The sequence below is a fragment of the Kogia breviceps genome, chromosome X (genome assembly GCF_026419965.1).
Source record: "Kogia breviceps isolate mKogBre1 chromosome X, mKogBre1 haplotype 1, whole genome shotgun sequence".
Lineage (NCBI taxonomy): Eukaryota > Metazoa > Chordata > Mammalia > Artiodactyla > Physeteridae > Kogia > Kogia breviceps.
Window position 1 is genome coordinate 104,454,520 of NC_081330.1, and position 12,910 is coordinate 104,467,429.

A 12,910-nucleotide genomic window follows, 5' to 3' on the forward strand; every position below is an offset into this window, starting at 1 on the left:
CGATGCAGGGGACCCGGGTTCGTGCCCCGGTCCGGGAGGATCCCGCATGCCTCGGAGCGGCTGGGTCCGTGAGCCATGGCCGCTGAGCCTGTGCATCTGGAGCCTGCACTCCACAACGGGAGAGGCCACAGCAGTGAGAGGCCCGCGTACCACCAAAAAAAAAAAAAAATCTCCTCTAAGGTGCAACCAGGTTTAAGAACCACTGACCTACTGAAATGGTGTGGAGAGAGGTCTGAGTACTCAGCTCTGGGGCACGTCAAAATTTAGAGATGTATAAAAGCAGATTACACCAAAGGAAGCTAGAAAAAAGTGGCCACCAAGGCATGGGAAAATCTGGAGACTAGGACAGTGTCCCATAATCCAAGAAAAGAAAGTGTTTCAAGAAGGACAGATGAGCTCAATCAAGTGCCATTGAGAGTTCAGTTAAGGTGAGGACTGAGAGTTGACCACTGGATTTGATAATGTGAAGGTTCTATAATAAGTGGATTTAGACAATAGGTAGGGACTAAAGACTGACACCATGCATCCAAGAGAGCAGAAGATGGAGAAGTAAACCAGGAAGTAACCATATCCACCTGTCAGGTGCTTTGTGCATTTTTAAGGCCTAGTTAAAAGGCCCAGAAGCCTCCTCTAATCTCACCAGCTAGAGGCAATCGCTCTATTGCTTAATTTCCACATGAACTTTTCTTTGAGACACCAACTTGAACTCTCGTTATTTATGCTCTTTGTGGAGAAGAATCACACTCAGTTAATCTTTCTATGCCCCACAGTGAAGGAGTAATAGGTTCTGAGTAATTGTTGGCTCAAAGTTTAGGAAAGAAAAAGCTTTGAAATATGCTGAAAAAGCAAGGAGTGTTACTGAAGTACTAAGTGAGCAGAGTTCTAAGGTCACTTACCAGAAAGGGAAGATGCTGAAATTCACTTAGCTGTGAAGTAAATGTGAACTATTGGGAGATAAAGAAGGCAGAAGTAATCAAAGAGCTGAAAAAACAGTTTCCTTAATTATCTCTAATGCTATCTTCATTACTGAGCCTATGTGGCACTAAATGGCAGTTATGTGACAAGCCACTGACCCATGCACAGATGACAACAAACCATGCATCCTCCTCTTACCCATACATAGCTGCCAGGCCTCACCTGAACCACCAGCTCTGCCTAGAATAAAGGTAACGAGCCAGGAAATGCTGAAGCTGTAGTTAAGGAGCTGTATGGTCATAATTTTTGTTTGTTTGCTTTTATTTTTAATAATATAATTACAACACAAAGAATGTTTGTAAAATCTGCCTAAGTAAGTTAGTGAAAAATAGCAACCCAGAAGACACAATGATCGTTAATAAGCGTATATCTAGCCACAAAAACATGGTGGGTATTAGATTTTCAGCGGTTTTGAATGTCACAGAAGTGCTTAGTATTTACAGAATTTTCTCTCTTAGTGGTCCTTAGTCTACACCCATTCATTCTACCCAATAACGATTTTCAGTTTAAACTTTCTGTAAATTAAATGTCTCAAATATGTGAACTATACATAATAAAAGACCTTCGGTAGATTTTGATTTCTAAGTCTTACAGGTCTTGAGTGCCTCTTTTGAAGCCCCAAGGCACTAAGCCCCCCAAAGACCTGAGTACAATCTCCTCAGCTGTCACCTTTAAACTTTCTTCCCCCCAAACCAACAATCTTCCCCAAAACTGATGAACAATCCCCAACGTGTGGAGCAAAGGTGATTCCTTCTCTATATCTTCCTTTTAAAAGATAATATACATGAAAACTAAGCCGGAAAAATTATCCTTTTTTTCCTCTGTGGAAAAAAATCAAGGGTGTATTTCTTATGAAAGAGCTCCACACACACAAAAAAAGTAACGGCTAACTAAAACTAGAAATGAAATGTGAACTTTCTCTAAAGCAAGATAAATATACACTACTTATTTGAAAATACGTTTATCTGGAAGAATATGTTAAAGCTAGTTATTCATTTAATTACGGGCTGTATTTTCTGAATCAGGGCCACAAATTTGCCTTCTGGTATTTACCAGAATGTAGATAAAATTATATATTGCACAACACAGTGTTTACTATATCTAGTGAGGAATAAAGGGGAAATTATTACTATTTAGAAATAACTTTCAGTGCTTACACACGTACCTATTATAGAGGATATGGCTCTTCCTAACGACAGAAAACACCCACGAAGCAAACAGAGGTACTACTTTTAAAGCACTTTTTCCTGGTAAACCTTCATATAAAAAGAAAATCTTAGGCTGCTGTGAAAAACTACAATATAAATCACTGCTTCACAAATATCTTAAAATTTTTCTGCTTTTATTAAATCTGTGGGTTTTTTCATAATATGAAGAACCATTAGCATATGTTGAAAAAGCACTACCTTTTTATCTAGTCCAGCCTCAAAATCAATTGAGGAATCCCCCTAAAGCAACCTTGAAAGGTGGTGTTCATACAGCACCTTCTTGAACCTTCTCAGCAACATGAAGTTCATTACTTTGTTAGGCAGTCTAATCCACTTTTTAAAACTCTGTCAGAACATTCTAGAACAAATATCAAAAACATGAGCCTGAGTTAAAATTAAGGAAGCCAGACTAGATGCCATTGGTCTTCATCCCTTAATATGCTCCTCACCCTACGGAAATATACTTAAGTCCTTTGCTGTTAAGGAAGTGCAAGGAGGAGGTCCTGGGGCACCAAGATTCCTTTTAACAAGTCCTGAACCCAAAACTGCTGTTTGGTTGGTTGGTTGGTTTTTTAATAACATGTGACAGAAGAATGATTTATTACAACAAATTCCATGAAAAATCATATAAAATAACCATTTTCTGAATGACATCCGTTAAGACCGCCTGAGGACAAATGTACAAGGGGTACCTCTGAGAAGCCAGACAGAGAAGTTACTGATACCAAGTCAAAAGCTGGAGGAGGAAGGAACATGAATTTGTGAATAAAAAACGGAAGGGTGTGGGTGGGGAATGGGGTCCTGAACAAAGGAGAACAGCCACTGCTCGTTTCCAGGGTACAGGCTGCCACTCACACACATAAACAGTAAACATCAGTTTCGCGAGGGGGGGGAGGGGTGCAGGCGCACAGAACCTGTGGGCTGTACTCCATGTCAGCTAAATATAAACGCAGAAGCACTCATCTCCCACTGTCGGGGGGCGGGGCGGGGCCGGACTCGCACCTGCCGGCTTCCGTCCCAGCTTCAGTGACCTCTTCCCCAGCAGTCAGTCCTGTCCCGCAATCCACACTCCCACAGATGCGGAACTTGGCTAGGACTTCTATCCAGCTGATTTGTTTCACCTTCTACTTCACCACTGCACCCAGTCCTTAGCTTCACACTATATATATGTGTGTGTGTACATACACAGATACATGTGTGTATATATGTTGAATTCATAAGAATATTTATTATTGGGGGAGGTTTTGATTTTACTTCAGATAAAGTAAAATGGCAACTGAATATTACATTTATATCTGCAATTTAAAATTGTTCCAGGGTATGTTTAAATGGGACCAACTATTTTCCAAAGGCTTTTTTAAAGTGATTGTTAAATTTTCTAGATTCCAAATAGTAAAATAGTATGTTAAAATGGAAACTATGGAAAAACTATGGAAAAAGTTTCCACCTCTTCCAGCCTATGGAAGAGTCAAGTGTTTTAATTTCTGACTTTAATAAATTAAACATTGGTGTTAAAAAACAATGTCTTCTCCGTGGTCTTTGTGTTGGGAAGAGAGACTTACGTCACTACTCTTCGCTACATCGTTGGGGCCACTGTTCTTCGTGGTATGTAAGCATCTGCTTTATGCAACGTTGTCTTTTGTAACATAGGTATGAAGATTTACTGTGGCAGTGGACCATACATCTAGTAAGCAAGTATCTTTATTACTATCTGGTAAAACAAAGCAAACTAAATCAAATTATTTTCTCCATAAGAGCTCTAAGATTTTTGAAAGAATACAACTGATGTCCCCTGAAATCTTTACTCTTGGCTAAAAGATTAAAAAAATACTGTTTCCTTTCTTTACATCATTGCTCTGGGTTACTTCTCCTGAGCTACACCTTGAATGAATTCAGAAAAGTAGCTTCTGATCAGTACAGTGGGGCTCTCCCCTCCTGCGACACATTTCTTTTAATGCAGCCTAAGATGGCAGTGGATGGGCTATGGCATTAAGCATTGCCAGATGTTTCGTGGTTTATACTCTGAGTCATTACTGCAACTCATGTCAAAATTCTAAACGGAAATGTACTCATATTAGCTGAGCTGCAGTTCTAATAGGTCACAGTTCCTATGTGCCTTTAGAGATCTCTATTTTCACCCCAAGTCACTGCCAATCATGGCAAGTGGCTGCCTGGTTTATGTCCTAGGTCTAAGAAAATACCTCTGCTTACTCTCACACTGAACAGTGATCATTTCTTACTTTATAACTTATAAAATTATCTTTCTATTTCCCCCTATACACAGGACCTTGACTAGGTTCTATTTTTATATGAGCCAATGCATTTTTCTATATATGTTATCTTTTTAGTCCCTAAAAAGATGTCTTTAAAAGGCTCTTAGGACAAATGTCCTTGGGAAAAAAATAGACATATTTATTCTTTAAAACAATTTCTTTAGCTTATCCGAAGTGAAAACATAGGTACAAAAATTACTGATTTTATGTGGTTGTAAGTTATATTAATACCCAATTGGCTGGAAAGGCAATAAGCCACCTTAAAATTATACATCTTAGCTATATTAACTATAAAGTTGATAGTTTCAAAGTGATGTCTGAAAACCTTTTAGAGAGTCCTTGATAAAGTTATTTATCATAAATTACTAAAAATACTGGTAGCAGTATGCTTTATCTTATCTCCTAACTACTTCCCCCCACCTTCTGCTACAAAGCAGAATGGTGGTTGTCTTAACACGTCTAAAGAGTACAGAGTATAGACATTATATGATTTTAATAATACCACAAAGTAGTCTGAGTAACTTTTTTAGATCATAGTATTTTCAAATCTTTATGTAATTGTACTCAGTACAAAATATGAGATTCATTTTCCTACAAGGTCAATTAAACATGCAATTAAAAGTTACTCCTGCATGTCTTCCTCCCATAGCTGTCAGTGCAAATTCTCTAGGGTCATCATCTCTGCACCAATTTGGACATCGTACAGAATCATGCATGAGAACTGTATTCCAAATGGCTTTAAAATATTAAAAGTTCCATTTTACAACTTCTGCTTAGTGTGGTGAATCTCCTTCATCTTGAAAAATGCCATAAAGTTGTTTTATTCTTCAAAGTGTCTGATTTTGTGGGTTGTGGCAGGAAGGAGTGAAGGGCAGAGCAGATCGTGAAAAAGAAACAGTACAATCAGCACCAGCAAAGAGACAGGACGATATTTAGGAAAAAGCTACACAAATTTTCCCTCATTCTGAATATTTCTTTCCACCCTTTGTGTATATATATATACACATACATACACATATACATATATAATAGCATACTATTCAGCCATATAAAAGAATAAAATCCTGCCACCTGTGACAATATGGATGAAACTGGAGGACCTTACACTAAATGAAACAAGCCAGAAACAGAAAGATAAATACTGTAAATACTCACTTATATGAGGAATCTTAAAAAAAAAAAAGTTAAATTCATAGAAACAGACAGTAGAATGGTGGTTGCCGGGGCTAGATGATAGGAGAAATAGGGAGAAGTTGGCCAAAGGGTCAAACTGTCAGTTATAAGATGAATAAGCTCTTGGGATCGAATGTACTACATAGTGACTTAATAATACAGCATTATATACTTGAAATTTGCTAAAAGAAGATCTTAAGCATTCTCATCATGCATACACACAAACATAAAGGTAGCTATATAAGGTGATAAGTGTGTTAATTAACTTGATTGTAGTAATCATTTCACATATACATATATCAAATCATTACATTGTACACTTTAAACATATACAATTTTGTCAATTATACCTCAACAAAGCTGTAAAAGTTTAAATAAATATAAAAGTAATATACACTTATCAACATTGTGTATAAATATGAAAATCTAGATAACACGAAAAATATTCTAGGGAAATATAAACCAGCAAAGTGGCCCATTAAGAAGAAAATCATAAAATCAAAGAAAGGGTAATTAAATTAATTCAATCACAAAGATATCAGACCTATTAAACTTTTTTATAAAAAGCTAATTTCAATTGTATAATGCTTGTTCCAAAATATAGAACAAAAAATAGATAATTCCTAATTCTCTGAGTTTAGCATTGACTGTGGCCCCCAAGACAGAAAAGCAAGTAAAAATGTATATTAATCACACTTATACATATAGAAGCAAAAATTCTAAATAGAGTATTGGCAAATCACAATCAACACATCATTATAATAATGACATCATTACCAACAGTTTAATCTCAAAATTACAAGGATAGCACAATTAAAGAAAATTTACCAACGAAATTAATCCACCAAAATAATCTGTCTAAATTAATATACATCAATATACCACTGAATGACATCCAGCAATCACTCATAATTTTAAAAATTGTTGGCAAACAACTTTCATAAATATATCTACTATATACCTATAGCAAATATATGTACAGTATAATATGCAAAGTCTAGAATAATGTACATTAAATTCAGAAATTTTAAAAGTCACCTCTGGGCTTCCCTGGTGGCGTAGTGGTTGAGAGTCCGCCTGCTGATGCAGGGGACACGGGTTCGTGCCCCGGTCTGGGAAGATCCCACATGCCGCGGAGCGGCTAGGCCCGTGAGCCATGGCCGCTGGGCCTGCGTGTCTGGAGCCTGTGCTCCGCAACGGGAGAGGCCACAGCAGTGAGAGGCCCGCATACCGCAAAAAAAAAAAAAAAAAAAAAAAAAAGTCACCTCTTACCACCACTACTAATCAACATTGTCCTAAAGGTTCTAGCCACTGCAATAAAACGAGAGAAAAATAAGTGGAGAATGGATGCAAAAGTTGGAAAGTATGAAATGAAGTATTACTTGCAGAGGATAATGATTATCTATATAACCAACCGAAGATAGCCGACCAACAATTAGACCTAAAGAGAGAATTCAAAAATGCCTAAATACAAGATTTCTGAATTTTGAAATCTGAAATGGAGGCATCTGGCTGGATCTGAATGAAGCCGAGAACTGTGAATTTTAAAATTACCTCAAGTCACCTTTGCCAGCAGAATCCTTCTTTCCGCTCTCCTATCAAGGAAGTCAGCCTTTCCCGGAACAGGAAAAAAAATCTTTACGCCAGCGGCAGGGCGGGACTTCTGGCCTCGAGGATCTTGCACGCCCTGGTTTTTGGTTCCGACTGATCTGGAAACGTGGACGGGAGCGCTGGGGAGAGGCAGCTTCTCTGCCGGCTCTGCCGCACCATACCGAGCAGAGGACACTTTCGAGCCTGGGCCCTACTTCCGCAGTCGGAACTTACCTCTGTGCTTTGTAGGCGCCGTGATGCCCCAGTTCCCGCTTATCGTGAGACTCCGTTCCCATGACTGTGACCCAGACGACCGGGCCTGTGTTTGCCGGCACCCACTAGGGTGCGCTCTCTCGGGACCTTAGTACTGTGAAGATGGCGGAGGCCCCAGCACAGAGGGACGTCCCCCGAAGCATTGTGACCTTCGAGGATGTATGCATCCACTTTACTAGAGAGGAGTGGGACCTGCTTGATGAGGATCAGAAATTCCTGCACTGTGAAGTGATGCTGGAGAACTTTATGCTGGTGATCTCACTGGGACTAGAAGTTTCCAGATACCATATAATCGGAGCCAGAGAGAGAGCTCAGGGTTCTTGGCTGGGTTGTCATAGCTCCAGCCAAGGCAGAGGTGATCCAGGAACGCCCTGGCCCTAGTTGTAGCCATAGTGTGGAGGATAGAGATGCATATTCTGAGCAGGGTATTCCTATAAGAATATCAAATGTGTGAAGTCTCCATGCAGGTCCTTCTATCCAAAAGAGCCACACATGTGACATGTGTGACCCAATCTTGAAAGGCATTTTGCATCTGGCTGGGCAGCAGGGAACATCTCCTGGGCAGCAACCATATCCATGTAAGTCATGTGGGAGAGCTTTCTGGTTCAGGACCTTGATGGAATCCTGAGGCAGCAGAGCGGAGAGACATCCCCTAGAATGGAAAAGGGCCCAGCCTCCTCTGTGAAGAGCTGCAAATGCCACATGTTAAAGAAGGACTGTACTTGCAGAGAGGGCAAGGGAGACTTCTTGGGCAGCTCTGGACTTGGCCAGCACCATGCCACTCACATTTGAGAGAAGGCATACAGGAGTGCTGAGTGTGAGGAAGCCTTCCACACTGGACACAGGGATTACCAGTTCAGTGAAAGTGGGCAAGCTTGTAGCCACAAAGAGGAATATGTTGGGCACCAGAAAATCCACATGGGAGGAAAGGCCTATGAGTCCAATGAATGTAGGATACTCTTTAGCCACAGCTGCTACTTTCAATCACACAAGAAAACTCACAGAAGAGTAGCACCTTATGTGTGCAATGACTGTGGGAAAGGTTTTAGCTACAGCTCCAGCCTCAAAATACACCAGACAGTGCACACAGGATCAAGGCCTTTTGAGTATGCTGAATGTGGGAAATCTTTTGGCAGAAGATCCCACTTCGTTCAGCACCAGAGAGTTCACACTGGGGCAAAACCTTATGAGTGCAATGAATATGGGAAAGCCTTCAACTGCAAAGACACACTCAGCACCAGAAAATTCACCATGGAGAAAGCCCTTATATGTGCAGCAGTTGTGGGAGAGCCCATGTCCATAAAAATGTACTTGTTGAGCACCAGAAAAATCCACACTAGAGAGAAGTCTGAGTGTGGTGAATGTGGGAAATTGTTTGGCCACAGTGCCTGCATTAAAATACATAAGAGAAGTCACAGTGGAACAAGGCCTTATGTGTGCGGTGAATGTGAGAAAGCATACATCAGTAACCCCCACCTTAATCAACACAAGAAAGTTCACACCTCAGTAAAGCCTGTGGATGAAGTGAATGTGGGAAATTTGTTGATGAATCCAGCCTCATTTTACACCAGAGACTTCACACTGGAGCAATTCAGCAAATGTGGGAGAGCCTACAGAAGACCCTCCCACCTTGCTTGGCACATGAAAGTTCACACTGAAGAAAAGCCTCATGAGTGTAGCAGTTTTGTTGTTCCTTTGCCTGCATTTATTAAGTTCGTTTAGCACCAGAACCTTCACACTGGAGAGAGACCTTAAGAGCACGGGGAACGTGCTTTCTCCTTGCTCAACCTAGTATGACTCATAAAAGAGAAGCACTCTGAAAGTAGCCTTTGCAATGGAGCCAACAACCAGAAGTTGAACTTCATACATCCAGTATCCACACGGGGGAGATAACTTCAAGGACCAGGTATGTGGGAAGCTTTCAGGAGCTACTTTACATTTTCTAACCTTCCCAGGACCTTCCCTTGGCCTGAGGTATATCATTGCCAGTGTCGGTTGCAGAAACCATCCCACTTCTATCAGCAGCCAGGGGCCACACACTGTGTGTCTCTTACCCCAATGTACTCAGGTGAGGCAGACCACCAGTCTCTCTCCTGTTTCCTGGAGGGAGTCATGAGTGATCTGAACCCACTGGGGATCCTCATTCCCTAGCCCCGGGTGGTTTCAGTGTGGACATGACCCAGCTCCTGCCGAAAAGATCTGAGCTAGAGAATCTGCTGCAATTTTCCAAAGGTTTTCGTTTTCCATGGACAGTATTGACTCTGCATGAGCTAGCTGAAATGGGTTTCTCCAGCCGCCAAATCACCCAACCTTGGAACTGCCTGCACCACAGTGATCTGACTTGTGCAGTGAAAAAGCGTTACTGTCAAAGGCTTTGTTCTGTTTACCTGGTGGGGTTGATTGAGAAAAGAAATGGGCTTTCAGGAAACAGGGCTCACTGAGCTTATTTCTTCCCTTCACACCTACAAAGGTTTTGATTGCTTTCCACAGTTACGAACAAAACTAGGACCGTGGGCTGCGCTAAATAGCTAAGCAACACGGTAGGCACTAGCCACATATGATTATTGAGCACTTGAAATATGCTAGGGTATGCTATAATCATAAAATGCACACTGGATTTCCAAGACATTGTATGAAAATAAAAAGAAAGAGTGTAAAACATCTTATAATGTTTACATTGACTATATGCTAAAAGCTATTTTGAGTATATTGGGTTAAATAGAATGTTATTAACTTTTTAAAAAAAGAAATAGGCTTTGCCAGCATGAAGACAGGAACATCTTTTGTGGGAGCCCCAAACTTTATGTGCCTCAGAGAAAATAGCAGGATGGCAGAGAACAGCTGTCAGTCTAATTTGGCCTAATTGGCAATGGTGGCTAATCCCTCCTAAGAAAGACTGTTCAGCCTTGTGGGTTGATTTTATGACCTAGATGTCAAGATCTCTTATGAGCCCTAAGCTAACGCTGATGAAGGGGTTTGGCATTTAATGGACAAGGTGAAGCAGCTGGAAGTGGCTCTAACAGTTTGCTAAAGCCCGGATTGAATGGTGGCCTACATAAAGGAGTTCAAATGACCCAGAATTTCCCTGGGATAATTTTTCTGTATCTCAGAGGTACAACTCCTGTAAATTACATTTACAAGTTTTCTTGTCCTCTGGCTTCCGTGAACATTCAGCCAGTGGGAGGCACTTAAGGACAGGAAGGACAGGAAGTAGAGAGAATCCAGGTTTCTTCTCCTCCCTCTATGCTTCATCGGGCTACTCTGGCAATGTCTGCATCTCCTTTGCTCCAGTAGCACTTGCACACAGTCCTGCTATGGTTCCAGCACTTACCAAGTTATCTTGGGCCCTGGACACCAATAAGACAACCCTAGCTTTGTCCCTCTAGCCTAGAGCTGGTAATTGCTTCTTGCTGACACTAATTTCTGTGTTGCCCCACCTCCCCCCAATTTTGGGTTCCCAAGAAATCCATCAACTGAGTAGCCAGTTCCCTTAATTAAAATCCTTCTATTTAAATACTTCTTTAAAGTACTGTCTTCTTAAGTCCTATTTTTTCTGGTAATATCCTAACTAGTAACTAACTATGCTAAAAGAATGGGAGGGGGAGGTAAGTGTGTGAATAAGAAATACAGGAGCTAAATATTCTTTAGTCGTGGTTTCTGCAGAAAATAGCTTATTCAAAATGTAACTGAAGAGAATTTAATGAAATGACTATTCATAGAGTTAAGGGAAGGATTAAGGAACCCAATAGAAGCAGTGATGCACCCAGAGATTAACAATAGTAGGAAGCTATTCCAAGCCTTATAAAAGAAGGCAAGGGAGAGAGCAGGGTTACTGGAACTGGCAAGACCTATAACTGTGGGAAAGGGATCCCCAATAGAACTTGTGGCCATCAATAGGGGAACACAGCCACTATTTTTTTTTTGTGTGTGTGTGTGTGATATGCAGGCCTCTCACTGTTGTGGCCTCTCCCGTTGCGAAGCACAGGCTCCGGACGCGCAGGCTCAGCGGCCATGGCTCACAGGCCCAGCCGCTCCGCGGCATGTGGGATCCTCCCGGACCGGGGCACAAACCCGTGTCCCCTGCATCGGCAGGCGGATTCTCAACCACTGCGCCACCAGGGAAGCCCCACAGCCACTATTAAAGTGTAATCTGGCAGGGAAGGATCATCAGGGAGGGCGAATAGACACCTGACTTTTCTCTGCTCCTGGCCTTAGATCTCCTGCCAATACCTGTAATTGGCAAAATGCAAATGCTAAGCATAGCTAAGGGGGGCTCTCGTGATCCAGTCCATAGAAGTCATCCTCCCAGGGCATAGAACAGAGCAGAGAGAGGCAGAGATTGGATCTAGAGGAGCAAATAGAGATTAATCAGTGTACTCAATTTCTGAACTGAAAGTTGAGAGCACTTGCTAAAACTGATAAATCAAGAAATAGCTGTAGAGGCTTCCCTGCTGGCGCAGTGGTTGGGAGTCTGCCTGCCAATGCAGGGGACACGGGTTCGTGCCCCAGTCCGGGAAGATCCCACATGCCGCGGAGCGGCTGGGCCCGTGAGCCATGGCCACTGAGCCTGTGCGTCCGGAGCCTGTGCTCCGCAACGGGAGAGGCCACAACAGTGAGAAGCCCGCGTACCGCAAAAAAAAAAAAAAAAAAAAAAAAAAGAAAGAAATAGCTGTAAAAGTGTATGTCTAGGGAAAAACACACTGTCTACCTTAACTCACACACAATACTTCCGACACCAGATGTGTGAGATTTTTCCCACACAACTCTCCAATACCAGCTGAGTGTCCTGCAATTGAATTCAATTCCTGTACTAACTGGAGTTAGCACAGACCCCACAGGTTAAGGGCTCAGTCCCACAAGACTGCCCCCACCTTCAAATGCCAATTACAAGTAGTAGGTCCCCAGGTTACTGACACTTATGTCTGACTTGGCTACAAATCAGATTCCCACGGCCCCCTCCTTGAGTTTAATAATTTGCTGGAATGGCCCACAGAACCGAGGAAAACAGTTTTACTAACTTTTGCCAGTTTATTACAAAGGATATTTTAAATGATACAAATGCACAGTCAGATGAAGAGATGCCTAGGGCAAGGTCTGGAAGGGTCTCGAGCATAGGGGCTTCTGTCCCTATGGAGTTGGGGTGTTCCACCCTCCCACTATGTAGATGTTCACAAACCTGGAAACTCCCCAAGCCCCATACTTTTGGAATTTTTATGGAGGCTTCATCATGTAGGTACAATCAATCGTTAACTCAACCTCCAGCCTCTCTCCTCTCCTAGGACAATTGGGGGATACAACTGAAAGTTCCAAGCTTCTAATTATGGCTTGGTCTTTCTGGTTACCAGCCCCCTCCTGAAACTATCCAGGAGCCCACCAAGAATTACCTCATTAGAATCAGAACACTCCTATCACCCAGGA

The 12,910-nt window shown here is 41.8% G+C and overlaps 1 protein-coding gene across 1 annotated transcript; it reads left to right on the plus strand.

Annotated features, from left to right (window-relative positions):
- Positions 1 to 8,410: 8,410 nt before the first annotated feature.
- Positions 8,411 to 9,214, plus strand: LOC136793389 (zinc finger protein 304-like). The gene has a single exon (XM_067023181.1). The coding sequence runs from the start codon at positions 8,411 to 8,413 to the stop codon at positions 9,212 to 9,214; it is 804 nt and encodes a 267-aa protein (XP_066879282.1).
- The last annotated feature ends 3,696 nt before the right edge of the window (positions 9,215 to 12,910 follow it).